The sequence below is a fragment of the Fringilla coelebs genome, assembly GCF_963513975.1.
Source record: "Fringilla coelebs genome assembly, chromosome: 3".
NCBI classification, from domain to species: domain Eukaryota; kingdom Metazoa; phylum Chordata; class Aves; order Passeriformes; family Fringillidae; genus Fringilla; species Fringilla coelebs.
In genome coordinates this window covers 30624830-30650277 of record NC_140030.1, presented here as the reverse complement: position 1 = coordinate 30650277, position 25448 = coordinate 30624830, and the positions used below count along the sequence as shown (strand labels likewise).

Sequence of the window (25448 nt, the reverse complement as noted above, 5' to 3'; positions counted from 1 at the left end):
ACAACTGCTGAGCTGAAATATCTTTCTAAGCTTTTTTTGCAGGTATAAATGGAAAAGAAATTCTAATTTCTTCCATTTTATCAGAATACAGACACCGGAAAACAGTGCCTACGAGAGGAGGCCAAGCATTCTTTGAGTGTAGCCACTCTGTGTACTCCAGGGAGAGGTGTGTATGTGGCACACGTCTAAGACTGGAAATTTTTGCCCACTACAACTGGTACTGAAACAATCCTTGCTCTGCCTGGGTAATGTAAAAAGTTCACCAGAATATTACATAAGATGCTGGGAGACTGCACCCATAGGTGTCCAAAACTAATAAGCATATGAATCCAAACCAGCATGCATCCAACTCCCAGCTAGGAGGAATTAATGTCTGGTATTTTGCTGGCTAGCACAACTGGTAAATTCTGGTATTACAAGAAAAGCTAGAGCATACATGAAGATACATGTCTTTCTAGCAAAAAATCTCCGGGCTTCATTTGGGAAAAAGCAGTAGAGTATCTAAGAAAAAAAAAAAACAAGAATAATTTGTCTAGACACCTGCAATTACTGTCAACCAGTACACAGTTTAACAAAAAAAAAAAAAGGTATAGATAATTTAACAGTGGCACTAGATCTATCAGTTATGATGAATTCTCTCCCTTCCCCATTGCTATTAGTCACATTTCAAATGAAAACTTGAAAATTAGGCAAACTGACAATGTTTCTAAACTTTTTTCCATGTTCAGGCTGACAATGTACCTTTCTTGATCAGACAAATACTGACTATCCATCTCTCTGGATCTGTAATCAACTGGAGTTCTGGAGGCATCATGGTGTCTAGTTGGAGAACGTGATCTTCTCATCTGATGAATTTCATCTAAACTCCTGAAAAGCAGAAGTATGTATGATGATCTTGTTTTCTCATGAATAACAATGGAACACAGTAGAAGCTGGTTGAAAGAATTCTTTAATCATAAATTATTAATACAAGATTTCTGAAAGAACACCATTAAAATTATGCAATTTATACATGCCACTATTATCCTACAAATATTCTTAAGAGGCTTCATACAAGATTATGACACAATGAAAAAATTTTCAAACTTATGTATTAGTTATGGTACAGAGATGATGAATCACAGAGAAAATATGAGTAAAAAGAGTTAAGTCTTAAAAAGTTATGATTCATCCTAAGAGTGCTCTTGAATGAATAACGAAATCATATATCAAGCTCAAATACTGCACTAATATATTTAGGTAGAAAAACCAAGCCTTAAAATTGTGAAAAACCCCTGAACAAGAGAAAAGTTAATAACGACACAAACAATTATACAAACATGAAAGCACACTGAGTTTCACTGGAGGTGCCTACCTCTGTAATGGCACATTTGGTAAACGTGAACGGGGCCTGCCCTGATCGTCACCACGGTGAGGAGACACGGAACGTGAACGATGATGCGTTGCTGCTCTTTGCTGCTCTGGCACAGTTAGCGTTGTGGATTTACTTTCTCTAGTACTAGACCTATAACCTACTGGCAAGAGGGTAACAAAAGGCAATTAGAGATGAAAGGTTTGGCTTTAGAAAGAATTCAGATGACTTATCTTCCAGGGGCACCTATCCAAACGCTTACACAACTTTCAGGTCATCACTCAGCTGTAGTACATCCCAATGTATCATGCAGATAAATAAATCACTAGCATTACCTTTAAATGTCTACATGTTCAGAGACTGAAAAAATGAGACTTTTTGATGTACTGGAAGATGTGGAGCAGTTTTCTTACTTGGGGAAGAATATTCTGGGTATTTTGTGTATATAAAAAAATATTTGAAAGGAACCTATCAGTGCAAGTTTACCTCATTTAAAAAATGGAGAAATCATGTTTGCATGCAACAGCATGGACTCACACAGGGCTGCTCATATATAAAGCATCTATCTGCCTCTTGTTTCAGTTAAAGATATTCTCCTACTGAACTTGGCCAAAGCCACCTACTTAAAAAAACTACTAGGATTTAGAGTATATTGTACTGAATATTGGGTGTTGCATACTGTGCAGAATGTTTTTTTCCAAATATTGTGATTAAGTGAAAAAATTTCTCTCAGTATTTTAAAACAGGATATAAAAAAAGTTAGCACATTTTCAGTATTTCAACATTGTTGTGACTTTTTCTATGTAGCACACTCTTTGCCTTGCTATACATTTTTACTCCCATCCTAAAACAGACAATGAAGCTCAGTAAGATAACAGCTTCCGAAAGGTACCTGTTAATTTTCCAAAAGAAGCTAAGGAGATCTGCTCAGACTTCACTTGCCCATTTCTAGACATTTAAATGAGATTACAAGAATCCCTTGACAGAAAATCCCTTAATGACACAGAAAGTCATCCCTTAAATCATCCTTTAATCACTTTACAAATTCTTGCTTAGTTATCGAAATAATTTTTCTTCTTCTCTGAATTTGTCTAGAATTAGAGTTACTGTAATGTGTGATTTTGTTCAGCTAAAAAAACAGTTTCTATCAGAAATCCTCTTTTCATGCTTTACAAATTCTTGCTTAGTTATTGAGCTAATTTTTCTTCTCTGAATTTGTCTAGAATTAAAGTTACTGTAATGTGTGATTTTGTTCAGCTAAAAAACCAGCTTCTATCAGAAATCCTCTTTTCATGCAGGAAAAGACTATGATTTTGTCACCCAATTGTCAATTGGAGAAATTTAATAAATTAAATAAATTGCACTTTTTATGGATCTCACTACAGGGTTATAACTTTGGGGTTTTTTTCATATTTTATATAATTTTTATAATTCTTCTAGTTCTTCTATGGTCTTCTACAAAATTACAAACAGTTCCTCTTTCAAAAGTGTGCCTTTATGCAGAGTCTGCATGAGGCTTGATCATGTATTCAATGACATTTAATAACCTCTTTAGCTGCAAGTTTGAACCCTGACCACAAACACCAAAGCAGCATTCACACTTTTTCCCCAAAATGTGTAAGAGTTTACCAATGCATCCTGATGGCCTCTAAAAGCTGACAACATGCATGAAACTATATTGGGGTTTGTCAACCTTTTAACAGAGTAGGACTCCAATGTTCTGCAGGTTTTGATATGCTGTGATGCTGGCATACTCTACCTGCCAAAAAAGTGATTCAGAGTTCTGTAATAAAATTATGAAGAAACATGAGGATCTCCCTGATCTCAGGACAAGGATTGGGTGCAAATTTTGAAGCAAAAGGGGGACTCCCCCAGGACTTCAATGAAGATTCAAGAACCAGGATTGCTGCAGAAATTGTCTAGGTCTTTTGTGAGAGGAAGAAAATATATGACAAAAGGTGGATGTGTTTCCTTTCCCAGGATAAGTAAATAGAAGCTGTACTTGCAAAAAGATAATTCATTTTCCAAATAAGCTTGTGTTAGAAAAAAATCCTGTCATCTCTATCAGTAGGAAGAGCAGTTTACATATATTAAACACAAAAACCAAAGAAATCCTAAACATCTTTTCAATCTTTAGGCAATTCTCCTAAAACACATACAACTTAAAGTTAGAAAATGAAATATAAATTTAGATTTAAAATATATTTCTAGTCTCCCTAAAAAACTGCACATAGGATTCTCTTGTAGAAGTCTAATATAGAAAGATGATTTTATGTTATATACTTTGCACAGCCTAGCTATCTGAGGAAGAGTACCTGAAATTTATGCAGTGTGTGCACACAAAGCTTACAGAACAGAGACAGTAATTCATACTCATCCCAAGTACTAATTCAAGAACTGTCAAACTGGTCACATCACACCCATAACTTCAGTGACCATGACAGTGACAGCAACATTTCCTCATATCCTCAAATACAAAGGCACTGTGATCTTCAGGGTGAGCAGAGAAAAATTTTGCATGGACCAGCATGATAGCAGCAACCAAGCGGATGGTAATTTATGCAGAAGTTTCTCAGTTGCTCATGGGAAACTGTCAGGTGTGATAGGAAATGAATGCATGGATGGATGAAGAAAATGGATCTAGCAAATGTTTGATACCAGAATTATACTCTTTTTTTCTTAAAGACAGTACTGACAAGGAAAAGGTAGTGTGTTGATGTCGCCCTGCTGCTACAGGAGGAAGGCAAACACATTTATACAGGTTAAATGTGACAGAAAAATCAACTGCTCTGAAGAGTTACCCACGGAATAAGCAATGCAGCTTGTTAAAAATACCACTGGGGATATTGGCAACTGTATATCAGGGTTTTTTTGTTTTGTTTTTAATTAAGGAAGTCACTGAAGCTTTAGTTAAACAGATTGGTCTCAAAATGTCTTCAGATTTTATTAAAACCTGGGCTGGCAGTACAATACAGACACAAAGTGACTGGTGTAAGAGCAGCTCAGGATCATGAACTTACTTAAGAGACTTGAGCATCTTTCATAAATGCAGAGGTTGAGAGACTTAAAAGAATATTTTCTTTGTGTAAATGGATGTCAGCATACCACAAAAACCCTGTCAAAATAATTTTTGTTCAATCTGAGCTTCAAATTAAAGTTGCTTTCAGCTGTTGATATAAACTTTTATGAACATATCTAAGAGCTGATTAAAAAAAAGGATATGTATATCACTGCAAGGTACTACTAATAAATGAGGATGGTATAATTACATGAAAGATAAGATTCATTAATTAGTGATATAACAAAGGGAAAAATACTTTTCTTAAAATATTTTGGAATTTAATATTAAAGTATTACTATTTTTGATGTAATCATCTTTACTTCCATTGACAAGAAGTTATTCTTTGCAACTGCTGAAACGACTAGGAAAAGAATTTTCTTTGTTATTACTAAATTCTAACACTGCTTTTGCCTTAGCAATTGGTAAAACATTTGAAATTATAGTTTTATGGATTTTCAAGGTTAGTTAAATTAGCAAAAGTATTTTCTTTCATGTTTTTAGCTTGCATGGAGATGAAGTGAAATTTTGTGGTTTTACATTTTTTAGTTATGTGTTTATTTACTGGAAAATGAGCAAAAACATTTTTGAAAATCTTGAGATATTAAGGGGGCTAAATAACTTCCTTTTTTATTCCTCAATACTTCAGGAAAAAAGAGAAAATTTATAACTTTCAGGAAGATTCTGCCTGACTAACCTGATCTCCTTCTATGACAAGGTCACCCTCCTATTGGACGAGGAAAAGGCTGTGGATGTTGTTTACTTTAAATTATTACAATCTTGTACATCTTTCCCCAGGATTCTCCTGGAGAAGCTGGCAGCCTACAACTTGGACAGGTCTTCAAAAGGAAATATTTTCTTATGTGTCAGGTGTTATAAATTCAGTTTTGATGTTCTTACTTCACTTGAGAAGGTTATCTTAAAACTAGACTAATCTGGTTGAAGCCAATAAAGGCTATTCCAAAATGGTGCATCACCATGTTACATTAAAGGGAAATATGGATATTTTCTTTTCCTTCCCACAAGCATGCTGTGCAAGAGAATGTGTGAGAAATCTGAACCAGACAAGAGCTGGGCTGCACTCTGGTGAAGACCATGGTACTGAAGGGCAGGAGGAGGGCAGGGGTAAAGGCCCTGCAGAACAACAAGGAACTTGCACGGGCCTGAGTTTTAACAAAGGAGTCTGTTTTATGGAGAAGATACTGCAGAACTCATTCTGTGCAAACAAAGGGAGCACTCCAAAGGCTTAACAATTTAGCAATGAGGTCAGTTAAGAAGGTTGGACAGGAGGGTAGAAATGCATATATATGAACTTGATCTCCAGTTACATTTGTGAATTTGTGCCTAAGGTTCTCAAACAATTTGACAGACATTGGGATTGGAAACCTTTTCCAGGTCTTTTTGCAAAACACATTTCATATACTGTCTAGGCTTTCATAGATTTGTGGCAGATGACTCAAATTTTCTTTGTCCTTGTGCCTAAAGTCTAACACCATTTAAAGAACTCAGGCTGTATCTGCAAACAAACTTCACACACTTATACGCATATCCACTTCCCATAGGAATCATGAACAGATGAACTCCACTTAGAACTGCCAAAGAAATGTGCCAATTAAACTCTCAATGGACAAATCTGTGCTTGGTCAAGTGAACTAGCAGAATGCTTCTGATTAGATGGACTTCAGAAGGAGCTTCCTCACTATGACCTTCAATTTTTAACTTGGAGACTCTCAGATCATTGGAAATCCAGTTTTAAAAATTTGATCCTACTATTTTCTACAGTGATCACTGAGAAAGTTTGGATCACTGAGGAAGTTTGCATTCCTCAAAGGCACACCTGAGCATGAAGTCCAAAGAAATATCAGTGAGACTCAGTTACTCAAATGCTGGCCCAGTAAACAAAGTCCAGTACATGCAGCTGGACCCTTTTGAATGTTTCCTGACAGGTGGAAAATTATTCATTTCAAATGGATGCAAGAAAGGACTGGAAGCGAAAAAAACCCCAGTTCTTAATAGAATATACTGAAACTTTAAACATAAGTCTACAAAGATATACCATATCTACATTTTCAACTACAAAAAAAACTCCAAAACAAACAAACAAACAAACAAAAAAAAAGCCAGGAAAAATATTTAGAGCCTTTTATTTATATTTAATTTAAAATGCTCACTCTCTCTGCTGATGTAAAAATATCAAATATCATAATTAGGCATACATAAATGAATTTCTCTCTTAGCGACTGAGGTGCAAAGTATATAAAATAAGAAAAGAACCTAATCAGCATCAAAGGAAGGAGAGTTGTCTCAGTTAACATCAAGATGATATAGCATTAATAAGATACATTATTTGCACAGTTATATAATGGATAAATAAATTGTGAGATTATTTTAAACAGAGATCATGAAGATAGAAAGCTTTCTGAATCCCACCATGATTTAATTCAGTGGTTTTCATCAGGAACATCCACAGATAAACTGGTTTAGTGCTGGCAATGACATAGTGACTCTTCAGTTAGCTTGGGACAATTGGGAAACATATTTATCTGACTTGTGGCAACAGTGAAGGAGAACTAGAAGAATGTGGTATCCAAGATAATCCTCAAGATTTTCATTAAATAGGAATGCTGAACTAAAAGTCAAACCATGACAGTCTCTACTAGTAAATATTTATGAACATTTAGGGTAATGATAGTTCATGAAAGCTTATGAAAACTATAAAAAATATAGCCATGCTGCATGCATCTTAATCTACAGTCATGCATTATCAATAAAGTCCATGGAAGACTGCATAAAATCTAAGTTTCAAGCAAAAAGCAAAATAATTTTTAAAATGCTTTAAATAAAAAATAAAATCTTAACTATTTTAGAATGTGAGAGTCTTTTACGTTTAATTTGCATTTTAAATAATGCTTGGAGCATTACACAGCAAGAAATTAACCAATTTGAACAAACCAGTGGGCCCCATATGAATAATGATATGCAAAATAAATATAAATGAATGAATAGCAGAATCTTTTAATTTACCAGGTATGGGACAGGGACCACGGAATAATCAGGAAAACTGTTTTTTTCCACAATGCACACTCCAAAGCCAGTATCCTCAATATTCCAAAATATTATAAAGAAAAAATCCAAACAAGCAAAAAAGAAGAAGAAAAAGAAAGCAGGACCATGCTGTTCATCCACGCACCTGGAGGAACAACTCCAATACCATCATCAACATCAAAATCTGAGATGTCACTATCACTGATTGGCCGAGATCCTGCACAACAGTAAGGTAAACAAATACCTGAACATCTGGTCATGTTATAATATGCAAGAATATGTTCATTCAACATAATAATGAACCCAAAAAGATGATTTTAAGTCAAAACAATAGAGAAGAAGAACTTAACTGCAGTGACTAAGTGACTAGCTGAGCCAATTTAACATCTTACAGCTGCTGCAGCCTCCTTTCCCTTTCTCTTCCCCTCAAGTCCTCAATAATCCTCTACTAGGATAGACTATCTCTGTAAGCCTCCAAAAGCAAAACTCCAGGTAAAAGAAAAAAAACCACTTTTGTGCTACTTCAATGAATATGCTGAATCAGCTTGCTGAACAGGAAAGGAGATGAGGCAACATATGGTGAGAGAGAGGAAGAGGAAACAGCACTGCCAGCTTTTAGAAAAGCTCAAATATCTCCCAAAAACTAACCTTTAATTTGCTCTTTCTATACATATCCTGTGTTTGGGCATCCATGCAGCAATTACAGCAGTGACACACATTTACAGTTCATTCCTGAATGCACACCGATTTCCTATGCATTGGCTGGAGTGAATGATTTCCATGTTTTACAAAAATCAGAAAAATAGCTTGGAAATGCATTTTAAAACCATCCCCTACATCTTTCATATTTCTAAGTAAATCTTAGTTTAAATGAACAGAGAAACTATAATGTCAAAATATCTCCTTTTAACTTGCCTCATACAAACCTGAAATCAGACTCATGGAAACAACTGTACCTCCCAAACACATTAATAAATTTTCTCTTTTCTGCAAAAGTACACTTTAATGAGCATATTGGAGGTTGAGACTAACTTTATAATGAAAAGTGGTTTTAAGCCTTGTAAGACTTTAAGGAATTCTGTTTAAAAAAAAAAAATTTTAAACAATCCAATAATTATAAACTTCATCTTTCTATTTAAAAAGAAGTTTATGAAAAAAAAAACTTTGAACAGTTTTTTTTGCTAATGAAAGCCAAATCAATTCCAGCAGGTTTCACATACTTGAAAGTTACATGTCACAGTTGTAAGGCTGACATGTCATAATGTCATAATTAAATTGCCTTAATGCCACACATTTTCATTACCTTCCTTACTTTTAAAGACTATGAAATAGTATCTTTTTTATTTTATTTGGAATTTAAGTACCCTTACACCACATCCAGCACTTCTAATTTAAAATTTAAGAGAGCTTAATGGAATTTGGACTTACTTTGTAATTTTTTGCTAGTGCTCTCTCCACCATGAACATGTCTTCTTGGCATGAATGGTGATGGGTGAGGCAGAGGTAGTGAAGATTCATCATGTGTCTGTAGCTTATACCAATGTGGTTCATCATCTAAAAGTGCTGTCTCCAGCTCTATAAGAATCTAGCAGAAAAATCATCAGGTTTCAATTTTACATTGAAGGCACACAGAGAAACACACACACAAAATACATATGAAAATATACTCAAAACCAAACAATGAACTCAGAAGAAATGTGATTGTATGCATCACCTCTCCAAGAAATTCACTCTCTTCTTCTTGTACTCTTGGCTGATCCCATACTGTGATTTCAAGCATTCGTTCTCTAAAATCTCTACGATGTACATGTGAGTAGAGAAAAGTTTGGTTCCATTTTGGCTCTAGACTTTTCTTTACTGTTTTGGTCCTTCTTTTACTTTTATCACTGAAACATAAATATTTTTTGTAAATTATTCATGGCAATAAATCAGAAAATACTATGTACTCATCGGGATGTAACTGTTTTCATTTTCTCTTAGGTGATAATGCCTAAATGAAGTAAGCATTTTCTGCACAGTGGTTCACACTCTTACAAAAGGCCACGAAGTTAAATTGATAGTGACTTGCGTGATTCAAGTGTAATTTTTTGTTATAAATAATCTAGCTATAAAAAATTGCAAAAAGGAGTTATCATAAGCATTCATTAAAGGTTGATTTAATGCATGGCAAATTAAAACATAATTTTATAAACTGGAATACTGTTACCTTCTGTCTGGAAGAAAATACATTTTTACATAGGGATTTCTGGGGCGTCCATCTACTCTTGGTGGCAAATCTGTTGCCTGTAGAACATTTACTATCAACTGATGTCCCACTTTGTCATACCAGAGTTTAACCTACAGGAATCAAGTTACCAGAAAATATTACTGAAAATGGAAAAGAAACAGAATTTTCAGATTGCATCAAAAATAACCACAATGTAAAAGTAACTGTTGGGTTTGTTTTTTCCCCCGAAACAATGAGATACATTGCATTTAAAACCCCTTAATATTTAATTAGGCTAGATGGAAAAGATGATGGTATATATATACCAAAGACTGTTATATTTATCATAGCTGAATAAAATTATAGTGCCTGATTATACTTCCATTGTTTATTGTACTCACTGCATAATCTTGGAACTGTAAGTGCACCTAACTTAACTCTGCACCTTAAAAGCTGCATTAAATAGAAAGCTCTGCTTGCATCTTATCTCAAGACATAGTTGAAATATATCTACTCAGATTCATGACACTTTTCAAAAGTGTTTATGGAAACAGTAATATAGAGCTACATAATTTCTTAAGAGAATCATAATGTTAGGAAATTTTTAAGCCTGCTGTATACTCCTGAATTGATAACATCAATGTAAAAAAAAATTTAAAATGTGGAAAACAAAGTTTAAGTACTGACAGTACACTTAACAGGCAGGACTTCAATTAGTATTACAAGAAAGTTCCAAGATGTATCTATATTGAAATGCATTACTGAATAGTGTAATGCTTAACAAATATACAGGCCTTTAAATGCTCCCATAAAGAAAACAGTGATACTCTGCTTGAATCTGCAGATTACTGGACAGCAAAGTCACTACTTTCAGTGCAGAAGTTACCAAATTACAAGTTTCAAGGCACTTTAATGAGCTCTTCTCAATGGGATGCTGTCAAAAAACTTTTGAAAGATGTTAAACTTTACCAACACTGAACATTTCTCTTGGCCTCCCAACAGGCCTTGGGAATGTGCAGGGCTGAAGGACCAGAGCTTCATAGATTTCCATTAAAAACCCAAGAAAAACCAAATATGCTCACAGAAAGCTGCCCTGGTAGGACCTGAGGTGCATCCCGTAGGGCTCCAGGGCTAGTCGGAGATATAACAGAAATAGAAGGCCTTTCCATCTTCTGAGATTCAAAAGAACTTGAACCTAAAACCACATGAGAAACACATGAACTTACCATCCAAAATTTGAATAACTTATGAACTGCTTTTTCTTTGAATTGTATAAAGTTGATGTAGAAAATAGAGTGAAAAGACTGGTTTTTTACCCTTACATCCCAGATTAAACTTGTCATTTTTTGGTTTGTTTGAAAAAAAATATAATAAGAGTGCTCCTCATACATCATTGACAAACCATAGCAGGTGTTTTAAATAAAATACTGTTCTCTGACTGAATTACACATCTCCCTCCCCACACAAAGTACTCTGATTCTATGATCCCAAGTCTTTGATGAATACACCACATCTGTTGTACGGATTATACTCCCAGTAGTCTGAAATTTTAAGAGGAAGACATGCAGGACATGCATCTGGCATGGAGGGTATTTCAGCACCTGCTGGACATCCTCAGTTCTCCCCTAGAGAAAAAGAGCCCTCACTAATGATATGAGCTTGTGACAAGTGATCACACGTTCCCTGTCCCAGGGAAGGTTTCTAGCTGCATCTCTGGAAAGGCTCAGATGGGAAAGGACTGGGAGCCATGGCCCTCAAATACTCTGGCTGAAACATTCAAATGGCATAGTTAAAAAGAACACCAGTCTTTTGAAGCATGAACAAAAAATTCATGTAACCAAGGTCTTCTTGTTAAAAAAAAAGAAACAAGAACTGTGGACTTACTCTGCTTGGTGCAGGAGGTGAAATCCTGACACCATTTGTACATTTGGGAGACCCTTATACCTGTTTTCTCTCTTATGTTAGGGGAAGTAAATTATTATTCTGGTACTAACAACACAACACATGGAATGAAAAAACAGAGTTCTGCTAGCATTTGAAATCTGTATACGTTTAATAAAATCCACATTGCTTCAAATTTAACACACAAGGCCAAAACCCATTGAATTTTGTCATGCAAAAACCTCAGAGCCAATGCAATTTCCACAGATCATCCTTCAGAAATATCATAGCTGAAATAGTTTTGCTGGGTACAAGATCATGCTTAAAGAAAAGAACAAGGTGTGTACTCACTAGACTCTAAGGGGGGGTGGGAAGTCTCGGGAATCCGTGGAATATCACTAAAATGTGAATACATATCAATTAGAAACAACAGAGACGACCTTTGGCTGTGACAAATACCGGGACAGTGTTTTAATAACATGGATCTGTTTCTGTTCTAACAGGTTACAAAGAAGGAAAGAAAGGAAATATTTAAAGACATACTTTCCACTACCATTCATGAAAATCACACTAACACAAACCATGTTCAGTTTAAGGAACTAGCAGATATAACAATATGAGCACCACCATGTTAACATTGTGGATGGATTACAGGATACTTTTGCAACTGGAACAATAGAGAAAGAGAAATTTTAGGAACAGAAAAATATACAGTACATAGCTGTAATTCCTTTCCCAAAAGGAAGTACAGCTATTGTTGTTCAACTATTTTTTGGAGGAACAAAAATAAAAAGATAAGACAAAGATTAACTCACTAGTAATTTTTATATAAACGCCTCAAGGAGTTCAGAGAATGAAACTGATGAAAATGTCTTACAATAATAAAAGAGGAAAACAAAGATCATTAGCAATGTTAAACAAACAAGTGAATAATGCATTTCTCCAAAGGATAAAAGAAAATGAAACTGTATTACAACTGGGTATGGACATTTTTCAACACATACATATCCAACACATATACATATATAAGTAAGATAAACTGATCAAGTCCACACACATCTATCAGCGTTTTCTCATCAATAAATTTATTCTTCCACCAAAATCTGGATGATGCTAGTTCCTGGCTCTTTCTATTCTCAGCCATCATTGAAAATAGATTACAAGAGCAACAATCATCTAGTATTGCACAAATCTTAAAAAGCAGCAGAGCAGGGAAATGGAAACAAAACTCTTCAGTGAATTACTTGAATGTATTCTCATCCACATAGACTAATCCAAAATTGGAACTGCAGTAACATTTCTGAAGAACATTTACAAGATTTTAAGTCTATAGATGAGAATTTTAAAGGTATTCAGGCAGTTTGCTCAGTGAAACACAGAAATCTTTCTGACTTGGAACTCAATAAAACTAAGACTCCTAGGTATATAAAAGTCACTTCTGAAAAAGAAACAGACAAGCAGACACTTGTAGCAGAAAAAGAATGCAACAGTGCCAAATCACTGAGCCTTAAAGTCACTTTTCGTGTCCTGCAATTTAAACTAGCGGTGCCTGTGTTTCAAAATAGACTATTTCAGCTCTGTGTTAACGTCTCAAATCAGCTTAAACCTCACATCACTAAGCAAGAATGTGCTTCTCCTTGTCTTGACTTCATGAATCAAGAATAATGTGGTTTCCTCAAACTCATGGAATTATAGCCGAATTAGTCATTCCTGCCATGGCACTGTAGTACACTGCAAACATATGAACAGATTAATGACCTGTTGCACAGCAGGGCTGCTGTGCACTCTTCTTCCTCTTAACATTTTCTCTTTTTCAGGTCAGTCTTTCCAGGGCATTTCTCATCAGTCTGAAGTATTTACTTACTACAATCAAACAGATTTTTCTGTTCAATACAATGTAAAGTTTGCAATATTTTCTTGTGTTAGAATATGAACACTCTCATCTGCAGTACAGCACTGTTTGTAATGCCATCACTTTTAGGATGTCTAAACAAAGGTTCACATGTGCAAGGACTGTTTCAGCATTTAAAGTGCCAGCCAGAGGGCCAAGCTCTATAGTCCTGGTGTGATTAAAGAAAGACACTAAAACTAATTCTGTTTGGATTTTTTTTCTTGTATTGTCAACAATACAGTAGGAAAAAAAAGCTAAAAATAAACTTCAAATATTAATTACACATCAATAATAACTTAATACCTGATTCATATTTCTGCTAAGGCACTGTCACACTACTGCAACCAATACAGAACAATTTAATCATAAATCAACATGAGAAAGAGATCCACACAGTTTAAAAGAGGATTAAATCTTGGCATTTTAATTAGAGAATGAACATACTAAAAGGAAACTATAATCTAAAACTACTCATGTAAGAAAACTAGTCTTATCCAGCCTGCTTTTAATTTTGCACTGCAGAAAATATTCTGATATATGCTTTACAAAAAAGCTCTTTAGAAGAAATAGTAGCTCATTACTTAAAATATTCAAAACTAGACTAATCAAAGCAAAACAAAGTGAAAAGTTGCACAACTGCTTACCTAATCCAGTAACAAATTTTTACTCCCCTTTTGGAGCAATATGAACTTGAAAAAAGTAGTGTCAGGAACACCTCCAGTAAAGAGGTGCCAACTTCAAACTTTGTCTTTCTATCTCTACCTGGTGTGGTCTTACATGATATTACATATTCTTATCTTATGCCTGATTCTTTCATGCCTCAATGACTATGTAAATTAAACAAAACTGTACCTGAGGTTGAAACTACTCTGTGCAGATATATGGCTTGTGAGAATCACAATTTTGCACCAGAACAGCTATAATTTCTCTGAGGGATTAGTCAAGAGGTTGCTCACTGAAGAAGAACCAAATTCAAATGTGGTTGTAACCCACACTTTTTAGGTTGTTCTAGGAAAAGATGTATCATACTGTACACCCCAGAGAGCTTCTAAAGAGTTTCTGAGTACTATCCCCAGTGCTCATCCTGCTCTTTCCAAAACCAGGTCTTTCCTTGCCATCAGGACCTGTAGATCAATCTGCAGTTTGCACTAATTACTTGAGCAGCTCTCTGGGGTTCAGCACTGCCTGGTTTATGATGGAGGTTCAACCTCCTTGCCAGGACCTACCCCACAGTAACCAACCCTGCACAGAGGAACTGAATCATATCACAGAAACAGTTTGGCAGCATTATCTGTGGAAACCTAGGCAAAGATAGCTAGCATCTGACAAAGAAAGCAGAGACAAATGAAAAAAACATTTGTTTTACCTGCACTATCCCATAGAGCGCACAAGAGATGGTGAGTTAGTTACCATGCCACGCTTCTTCTCCAAAAAGTATACTGCCAGAGGATTTTCTGTGCTGTCCTATGTTAACCACCTCTCACATTGTATGCATATTCATAGGTAATTCTTCCCCTCATATTGAGATAGCCAACCCATTAATTCTACTTTTTATAGGTTTCTTATCTACCTTGTGTTGCAGCCATTTGAATTAGTGTCAATTAGTTTCTATGGAGTTTCCACGGTACTATTGCGGTTATACTGTTTATTGTTGTTATGCCTTTAGCTGCTAATAGTGTTATGTGCTTCACATTTTTCTCTAATAAACATCCTACAATTATCCATTACTTAAAATTACATTTGCTGGCAGACAGAGAAATCCAAATTTACAAGACTGAACAAATTGTTTAGACCGCAGTTTTGTAACTGGCAGTCTAATTTGTAGGCAGTCTCATTTGTGGACTTACAGTCCTTCCATTATTCACTTGAGGCAAACTGTGTCGTATTTGGGCTTTTTAGACCTAATATGCTAGGAATTTTTAAATCAAAGCCATTAAAAGTGCTGGTACATTATTTGCATTATTAATACTGAGAGATGAAAACACTTAAATTATGTAGATGAAATACCATTTTCAGGCCTTTCGGGAACTTATTCCCTCACAGGAATTTTTTGCTGTAATGGATAATCACTTAATGCTGTATCAAGCAACTTCAATTTTGCTTAGTCAGCACCTAAAAGTACCCACCAAACTTTGACATAACTAGATGTGTTGGATGGGATGAAATAAAATTCCCTGTCATGCATCTGAAACCATCAGACAGTTTGGAAAACAAGACAAAAGTGGAGAGAGGGACAAAATCAAAGCAATCTGTTAATCAAGCAAATAATTTTCCATTATACAAGACAATTCACATAGACCATAGCTATTAAGAAAAAAGAAAAAAAGGAAAAAAAAGAAAATCCTGTGCAGCATGCTCTTTCTATTGATAACTATTATTAGGATTTTCTCTCTAGTCTACAATGCCTGAAATTTTTGGTTATTTTCAGATGACAGACAGGTAAATCCCAATCTGACATAAAACAACTGGACTTTGACTCATTATTGCAGGATAGAAAGGATCTGTCTTTAAATTTTAAAATTCTGTGCTCTAGGGATATTTTTTGTTATTATAAAGACCCCAAAAAACAACCTGACCCTCAAGCAAAAGAAAAAAAATTAAAAATCCATAGAGACATAGCTCTACAAGAAAAATGTTGTTCCATTATACAAAAAACCTCCATGTCAAGACTCCATTTATCTCAAAACAAAAGCAAAATCTAATGTGATCAATTTTTTACTACATATTGAAAAAATATGTATGGGTCATCCAAAGAAACAACTGAATTTGCAATTTTCTTTTAAGAATCTCTCTTAATTTATCTCAAAAAAATGTAAAATAAAGCTTCTACTTCCCCAGAGTCTTCAGCTGGATGGCAAATACAGCATTTAACAGCCACTATTATTGCATCAGACTTTCATTTTCCATTAGAAGGTCAAACGGATAGGTGGAATTACCTAATAATGGCAATTTTTAAAGTACTTTTAATAGAGATTGCCATTAAAAAGACAAAATTTATTTGCAAAATATAGCTACACTCACATGGCACAGACAAAATCAATAATTAAAATATAAAAGGATATTTTAGTCAGAAAGAGAATGAATAGGTTTTTGTTTCTAAAACTGAAAAGGTATCATATTTGAGACAAGCAAAAATTATAATTAAGATGAAAATAGCAAATTCAAAAGAATTGAATTGTAAATCATGTGACTATTTCACAAGGTAAATGTGAATTTACAATAAATTATTCATATTCAATTTTGTAAGACCTAGCTCAAAACAGTCCTGATATCACTAAAACTACTCTCACTAATGCAGGGCCAATCCCCCCAATTTTATCAATTTGAACAGATATTATTTTCCTTCTAAGGTGTATTCGTGAAACTGAGAATAGAAGAATTGTTTTCACAAAACTCTGAACCTGGGTTCATAATAAAAAATAGAGATTATAAACATAACACATTTATGCTAATTTTTGATTTAATCTTTTGCTTCCATGTTTGACTTTGACAGCAATCCTTTAAGGGTAAATACAGTCTTTTCAATTAGGAATTTTGTGTTTCCTTTTAGCTTTTTAGAGAAGGCCTGTTTAAAATCCTACTAGCATTGGCTTACTAGAATCCTGCAATGCTTCCCTCATGAAGACCTTTTTAAGTTATTCTGATCTAGTAGACTCAAAGCCTGAAAACCAAAAGTTTATTATGCACAGGTGCACCTAATCCACCAATTTTCCTTTGCCACTTGGCAAAACTCTTTATAGTACTTTCACCACATAGAAAACAGTATTTATGCTTATATGTCACTGCAAAGGCACAAGACTGTAAATGGTAGTGAAGTAAACAGACTATACAGAATGTCAGTAACAGGAGAATTGCATCCCATTATTAAGCAAAAAAAAAAAAAATTAACTCACAAACAATCCCTTTAAGATTCCTATTAACAGAAGTAATTACAATGCTAAAGAAGCAAGTCTTTAGCCTTACCCAATAGGCCTTGAAACAATGATTTCAACTTGAGGTTCTGATTTTGATTCTAAAATAATGTTGTAAACTTCTTCATTCGTAGCTCCAGGCAAGGGTTTACCATTCCATTCTAGAACTTCATCCCCTTGAATTTAAAGAGAAGTTTATCTCACTTTCATATTCTTTTACAAAGAATGGAATCTGTATTTTCAAGTTAACATAAAAATAATTTAAAATCATGAAACCTTCAGACACTTTCCTGCTAAGGTGCTCTTTAGCTGGTTGGCTCCCAGTGCTTAACTCTTGCACAAGGATGTTCTGTTCCTCATGCAAGACTTCATATTTGCAATTATTAAAATTTATGATTTTTGTACAATTACTCAATTTTTTATCAACTACCCACATTTTGGATGCTTTTTATATGGAAAAAAGTATTTTTTCTAACTGCAAGGACTCATCCAGGCCTTTTTTGTGTGCTTTGGTCCCATGCAATAGGATGAACAGACTTTCACTCATTGGAAACGTGCAAAACAATATATTTTCTCTGGGAAATAATTTTGGCTCAAAAACTAATTTTAGAAATTAAAAATAGCTTTCATTAAAAAAAAAAACCAAGAAAACCTAGACCAGAAATAGAAAATTAGGATTTCAGCCCAAATGGTTTAAGATTAATGGAGACAAATTTATTTCCTGTAATTATAATCTGCATTTAAAATCTATAAACTTCTGATTTAGTAAGAAAGAAAAAACTAAAAATACCAAAAAAAGTAGAATATTGTTAGAGACTCATCATCCTTTCTAGTTCTTTATTACTATCTGCTTCACACAATTATCCTGAAGTCATCCACATTGGCACTGGAGGTTCTGGGTTCTTAAGAGACTGCACAGGTACTTTGGTTTGCTAAGACAACAACTGGAAAGTAGTTGCTTAGAGCTATAGTAAAAATACAAACCATTAAGAAGTGACTATGAAAACCAAATGCTGTGCATAATTCTAACTTCATTTAGAAGCTTGAAAAGTGCCATTAGCACAGACATTTATTTGTAAGTGCAATAGATACATCTAATAGAAATGAAATATTTTAGGACCATTTTTTTGGCTTCTTTTCCATTTTCATTTGTAACAGTTAACACTGAAAGGAACACCAATAAAATCCACTGTGTATGCAGTGTGTCATCCTTCAGTGATATGAATTTTGTTTGCCACAATCAGTTTTAAAAAAAAATGTTTGCATAGCTTCTGTGGAGTGTAATAAGCAGCTCCTGAGCTAGCAAACAAAAATTTACCAGTGTCACTCAGTCCTCTTATCAGCATTCCTCAGAAGTGTCTTTTGTTTTGCTCATACATCCAAGCAATTTGTGTTCATAATAAATTAGAAATGTCGGCAATCACGGCATTTGATATTAACATTACAGTATTGTTCTGTATTTAAAAAATATTACCACAACACATGACAAATGTTTGTACAAATTAAAGGTTGCATGCAATAGGTCATTACTAAAAGACAGTATATTTTATATGCAACTGATTGATTTACCTGCTCTGAGATGCCCCACCACATCAGCCAAGCTACCTTTCTTCACTTTGGTAATGAAGGCACCGAGTCGTCCTAATTCTGTCATTTTTCCTCCAACAACCTAGTTAATCACAAATTTGTGAGTGTCCAAGCCCCCAACCAGATGTCACATAGAGCACAAATATATAGATCAATCAGTTTTCACATTATTTTTTAAATTACACCTGAAATGTTCATAGGCAAACTTATGGTCAATTTGGGTTTTAGAGAGGCTTAAAGACAAAAATAAGTAAAGCTGACACAGAATGAATAAAATTTATATTCCTTTTTCTGTATTTGACTGATCAATCTTATGCGTTTTGTTAAGTACCTACATTTGTTGAAGAAAGAACGCTTCTTAATAAATAACCAGGCAAATGCACTTTTTACAAATAATTGTCCATCATATACTCAAATTTAAATTGCAAGTGCACATCATTTCAAGAGTATGAAATCCCAAAATTGGTACATCAATTGAAAACTTAGCAAATACACTACTATTAAATATGAGCAACGAGTTCCCAAGAATGTTGATGATGCTTAAACATAGGCACTCTCATCCAAGAACACAACAGGACAGCAACTTCTGGCTTTTGTAGAACAGAAGAGAAACTGAAACTGAACATCTGTTTTTGAAGATGACTCCATGATACAGAGATCAGGAACACCATAAAAAAACCAAGTGCCCTCAAGAGGCCAGATTTTAAATAAAATACAAAGAAAATGTAGTCTTGCTGACTTGGTATCTCTTTAACTGTCTTACTCTCTCCAGTCAGGTGAGGGGCTTTTTTTCTGGTTTATTTTTGGTCAGGAAGATCCCAGAGGAGTTTTATAATGAAATGAAAGAGCAGAATGATGGTTCATTAGGTATTAGTTCTCCATGTTGCAATCACAACAACTAGCAGGAGCTTTAATACCAAAAAAGTATCCAGAAGCCTATCTGCCAACAATATTGTTACACGATAGTGTGTAAAATTTATCAGTGAGGGCCTTAGTCCATAATGAAATTTGAAAAATCAAAGAGAAAAACTCCACAATATACATTTGATTTGAAAAATCAAAGAGAAACAACTCTACAATCTGCATTTCCTACTTGGCCCAACCTTTTTTTCTCACCTATTCAAATAGAATTGTTTGCTGGCAGCAAAGATGAGCTTTGCGCTATAGATTACTAAACATTTAGTAGAGTGAAGATGTTTTTATCTTATGTATTACCATGCCACACTATCAACTTCAAGGTGGGAATATTTCAGATCCTGCATTCTTTCTGTTGTTCTCAGTGGAGAGGGAAGAACACCCAAATTAAATTCTATCAGTTCTCTTAGTTGCTCCACAGATTAAAAAACATACAGAAAGAGAGAAATGCTTTAACTGGTACTAGATTCAGAAACAGAACTCTTTTTTAAGTGTTCTGGCAATTTAGGTACATGAATCTAAAAGTCTGCCAAAAATGTAAATTAGGGATTTAAATCAATTGGACAGTGTTGCCAATATCTCAATTTTGGGGTGCTACATTAAGTGGAATTAAATTCAATATAACCTCTGCTATGATTCAAGAGGATTTTTGTGTAAATATTTGGTTTCTTTCTACAAAATTTCTGTTTTCAAATGGCTGTGTGGCTTTTAAACACTGATCTTGTAAGCATTTGCATCCAGATGACATTTATGTATGTTGATTATAAGATTAATTACTTGACTAAATTGCAAAGAGCAGAGCTGGAAAAGGCAGGACTCCATTAATCCATTGCCATGTGTACTTATTTATCTTGCAGACAGGAAGCTGAATAAACATACCCCTTTTTAATCAAAATGGTTCAGTCCCTTTGTTATGGGAACTGAAGACTGTATAGAAGAAGTAATACTTCTTCTATACAGTCATAATTTATCTGTATAATGTCCAAAATTTAGGAAAAGAGGGGAATACATTTTTTGTCAAAAGACAAAAATGTGATTTGAGAGTCCTCTGATTTGATGTGTTATGACCTGTATGTCTAAGGTCAGTGGAACTTCTTTCCATTCAGTACATAAATCATGTAATACTTACTTTTAGCCCCAGTAATGCACCTGATTCTTTAGGCATGGTTGTTCTCTTGTTAAGAATAACACGCCCAATTAAGCGATCTCCCTCTTTGGAAGGCTGCCACGTTACGGGATGCTGTTAAAAAGCAAGCAATTAAATCAAATTGGAATTAAAAAAGTGTGAACATCCTCCAGTATTTAGATGCCCATGTATAAACCAATAAAATTACTGCATCATCATGTCACAGTAGACACAAACATCCTTCACGTGTGTTACATAATGCACCTGAGTTTTCTATGAGTATATCTGTTGGACCCTGGCTACCTTAAACATTTATGCCTCTTGGAAGAAAATCTCTGCACTAAGTCTACAGATAGAACTACAATCCAGTTCAAACTTCAATACAATTAAACATTTTAAACACACCTTAGATAATAAAATTAAATATTTATTTTTAAATTACGCAATTCTGAAAAGCGCATGCAGAAATTCTGTTCTTTAGAATAACACATGTTATGCAGGTCTACCATATGAGGGTTCACTATATAATAAAATAAAAATTATGCTTTCCAACTCCAAGTCTTAAAAAAAATCATTAATCTTTCCCAGAGCAGCATCACATTCACAACTGATTTTTTTTTTGGTTCATAGCAAAATTAAGTGCCATGTCTATAGAGGGATAAAAGTCAGGTTAAAATTCAGGCAATTTTACAAATATGCATTTCAAAAAACTTTCTTTCTGATTTCCATTTCCTAGGTGGTCTAAAACAAATTTTCACATGATTTGTGTAGAATATTTTTTTACACTCAAATATCTATGCTGAGCTTAAATAATTAGCAAACATTTTAACTTATACTTATGAATCCCTATTTTTCTATTTCTTACCGAACTAATAGGAGACGTCTCCCTGCTGTGCCACGTGGCAGGATCCAGCCAGTAATAATCCAAGTCACCTGGAAGAATATGAATAGAAAGAAATGTGTAATCTCTCAAACAGAGAAAGATGTATGAATGATTACTTCTGCATGCATGAATTTTAAAGTGCAATCGTTTGATGAAGCAAGTACAAAACTTTTATTATTATTCAAATCAATGTATCAATTTGAAAACAATATAGTGTATTAATATGAAATAATGCATCTATTTGGACCTCTGCTTTTTCATGAATTGCACCTTAGAATTGGTTGTGCACACTGTCTATTTTTACCTTTGCTCTGTCAAGAATGGACCCCAAAGCATCACATTCACATCCCTCCTCCTCCCCACCATCTCCATAATAAACACACAGGACCACAACTAATGATGACACAAGAGGGAATACTCCACAAAATGGGCACTTGGCTATAGTTAAGGACAGAACAGTCAACCACGCTCCAGAATCTGCAGAGGTCAATGTTGTGACAACAAGGTACTGTACAGAGGGAGAGGCACAGGAGCAGGAAATAGAGTGCCAGAGGGAACAGCCACACAAATACAGCAAATAGTACCCACGGCAGGTACGAGGCTGCAATCTTCTCTTTCACTTGGGACAAACTTATATGCTGTGTACCTCAAGAAAAAGACCATGAATTACAGTGGTCTGGAAACCATCAGCCTATCAGGACAAGGAGGGCACTTTTGGCAATATATCATCATCATCTTACTTTATAAAACAGATCTCTGTAACACTATTGTTAGATGCCTGTGTTCTAGTAGGAGTAGTGATCTAATAGAAGCCCAAACAAAGCAGGCAAGGGAGAAGAAGATACCTTTACATGCAGAGATTTTTTATTCTTTCTCTACAAATACTTAGATGCCAATTATGAAATACAAGTTGCAACATTCTCTATAACTCATACTACCTTTAACAGCTTACCATCTACATGATCATATGCCCAAGTTTATTTTTAAACAGCAAATTACTATCATATACATAACTGCATGAGGCAGTTTGTGGTTTCATTAGCTACTGCAGTTCTGCAGGTCGGAAAACACATTAAATCACATTAAAGATCTTTCAGTTTTATTTTTAAGATCCTTCCTTGTGCCTTTATAAGGCTTTCAAAATTAAAAGAACAAACTCACAAACTACACTGACACCTGCAGTGTTGGCAGCAAGCTCAAATCTATGGTACAGAGCTCCCCAAGTTTCAGTAATGGCCTCAACAGTAACACCAAAAATCAACAGTCTCCTGTGTGGGCTGGCCTGTCACACACTGAACACAACACACTTTGTCTTCTTGCTTTAGAGTTATTTGCTTAGCAATACAGAAATGTTCAGGAGGGAATAAATGTCAGCTCCAACATGCAGATGAATGTATCCAAGTCCTCAAACACATTTCTGCTCATCCCCATGTTCCCTGCTTTCTTTTCCTGTCTTCCTTCCTAGATTCAGCTTCTGGCTCCTAATTCCTTGTTGGTCTTCCTGCTGGTTACTGCAGATCCATGATAATTTAATTCATGCACCTAGAATCCTTCTCCACCAAGCCCCTGCTGTAGCAAGATCTTTGCATACATCTTTTGTCTTGTCTAACCTGCTGATATTCCTATTCTCACCATCTACCTGCCCTTTGCTGCCTTTTCTTCCCTGCCCATTTTTTTCTGTCATCCTTCTGCTTCTGGCTTTAGTGTCCTTTCTTAAGGATCTGTATTTTAATCCCTCTGTAACCTCAAATCCTTTGACACTAAGCTATCTTCCTGCACCCTTCTTCCCACATCTAAACCTTTAGGTTTCTGTCCCTTTCCCCACTTCTGTCTGCAGAAGCTGGTCACAACACCAATTCTCTCACCCTCTGCTCTCAAAAGCTGAGAGCAGGATCTGCACTGCAAATGCAGCTCTACTGAGCTGGAAGATCAAATATATGCTCAGAAGCTATAAAGGTAGCTATCAAATCAAACATCTTGACTGAATGTCACTGAAAGTGGTAAGTCTACCATTTGGTGAATACTTTAAAAGCTGCAAGAATATGTGAATTGGGGAGAGGAAAGTACACATTCTTTAAAAATGACTCAATTTTAAGATTTCCATTACAATTCAGTATGATAAAGACCACTGGCACACAAACCTCTGGGGCAATTTAAAACTATAAAAAAAGATTATACAATGGAAAATGTCAGTTAATCTAGTCATAAACACTCATCAAATAGAACACAAAAGTTAAGACACAAATGAAAAACCTGCCCAAATGGGCATTAAAAATATTTTATGCCAGCAACACTGATACTAGGGACATCTGCAGTTCAGTACTCTATTATATCTTTGAAATAATTTCTCCTTGGTCATCCTATGCCATTGCTGCTTCTTTGCCTGATGCCTATTTATGCTATTCTTGCACTGCCACACTCCAGAACTCACTCTTTAATTGCACAAAATAACTTCACAGCAGCAGTGTTATGGAGATCTGGGGATATGCAAGTAACATGCAAAAGCTTACTAAGAGCACAGCTTCAAAATTTCAGGTTTTCTCAAAAAAACCCCACCAAAACTGAAAACAAAAATCCCTATACACAGAGAACACTCTCCATTGGTAAAAGTCATTAAAAACAACAGTAAAACAAGAAAAATTTAAGACATTAAAGAGAGGAAAAAACCTACTTTTATAAGGAGCAAATAATAGCTTTATAGGCTTAAACTGCTTTTAAATACTTTTTAAACCATTCTTTAAAAACACGAGCAACTTAAAAATAATAAGCCCCCATGAAAATACACATATACTACATCATTATTTTTTGTACATAACTGACGTATTTCTAAAACATATTATTAAAAATGCATTTGCGGTTTTAATGTTTGACTTCCTTAAGACCAACTGATTAAAACAGAGTATTTGTAAATATTTATAAAACCTTATTTCCTAAGGGAATAATTCAAAATTGTATCCTAACAGTAAGGAAATGCTTCTCCTATTAACATGCTGCCGCTCAATCACTTTACTCTTGGATGCGCAGGGATGCAATAATAACTTACAAGACACAAATGTGTTGAGTTTTTTCCACAAGTTTTTTGCAGCCTTCCATTAAAATTCAAGATGAGGAGTAAAACTCTTAATAGACTCTCATTGTTTTTATATCTGCAACATGTGTGCTTTCAGAATAAAGGGAAAGCTAACTCATACCACCAAAAATCCATTTTCTCAAAAATACATTGTCTTTAGCAGCCCTCTCCATACCAAAAGCTAATGCTGGGGTACTGTGATTTCAAGTGAGATCCTGAAAAGCTGAGAAGTTCTGGAAAAAACAGCCTTGTCCCTCTTGCAAAGCCAAAGCAAGCACAAAATATGAGAGGGTCTGTTATTGAGTATGAACAGTCATGCTGATTTTCAAAGAGTCTTGAATCCTGGGGATAAAATACCCCAAGATGTTTTCCCAAATCCATCCAGACCATATTCAGAGACTACTGGTAATCAGCAAAGAATTTGCTTCAGCAATTTACTCAAATTCCAAGTGCTGGATTTGCAGGAGTTACTTAAGGCAAGAAACAGAATCTAATGATAAGAGTCAGTCAGCCTGTTAGGCACT

General features: G+C 34.9%; 1 protein-coding gene across 9 annotated transcripts in view; it reads right to left on the bottom strand.

The window, feature by feature from the left end:
* Positions 1-25448, bottom strand: part of RIMS1 (regulating synaptic membrane exocytosis 1) — a gene marked incomplete at both ends in the record, with an annotated part of 301933 nt that overhangs the window by 101694 nt on the left and 174791 nt on the right. For 6 of the 9 annotated variants that reach the window (XM_084203370.1, XM_084203371.1, XM_084203374.1 and 3 more), the window contains 12 exons: positions 742-867; positions 1355-1514; positions 7600-7671; positions 8883-9039; positions 9169-9340; positions 9661-9791; positions 10743-10855; positions 11893-11939; positions 17396-17519; positions 18913-19012; positions 20975-21085; positions 21837-21904. In XM_084203370.1, coding sequence (XP_084059496.1) covers positions 742-867; positions 1355-1514; positions 7600-7671; positions 8883-9039; positions 9169-9340; positions 9661-9791; positions 10743-10855; positions 11893-11939; positions 17396-17519; positions 18913-19012; positions 20975-21085; positions 21837-21904 — 1381 coding nt within the window. Of the gene's footprint in view, positions 1-741; positions 868-1354; positions 1515-7599; positions 7672-8882; positions 9040-9168; positions 9341-9660; positions 9792-10742; positions 10856-11892; positions 11940-12356; positions 12414-17395; positions 17520-18912; positions 19013-20974; positions 21086-21836; positions 21905-25448 lie in introns of all 9 variants that reach the window. The other 3 variants (XM_084203369.1, XM_084203377.1, XM_084203372.1) reach the window with 2 other exon arrangements.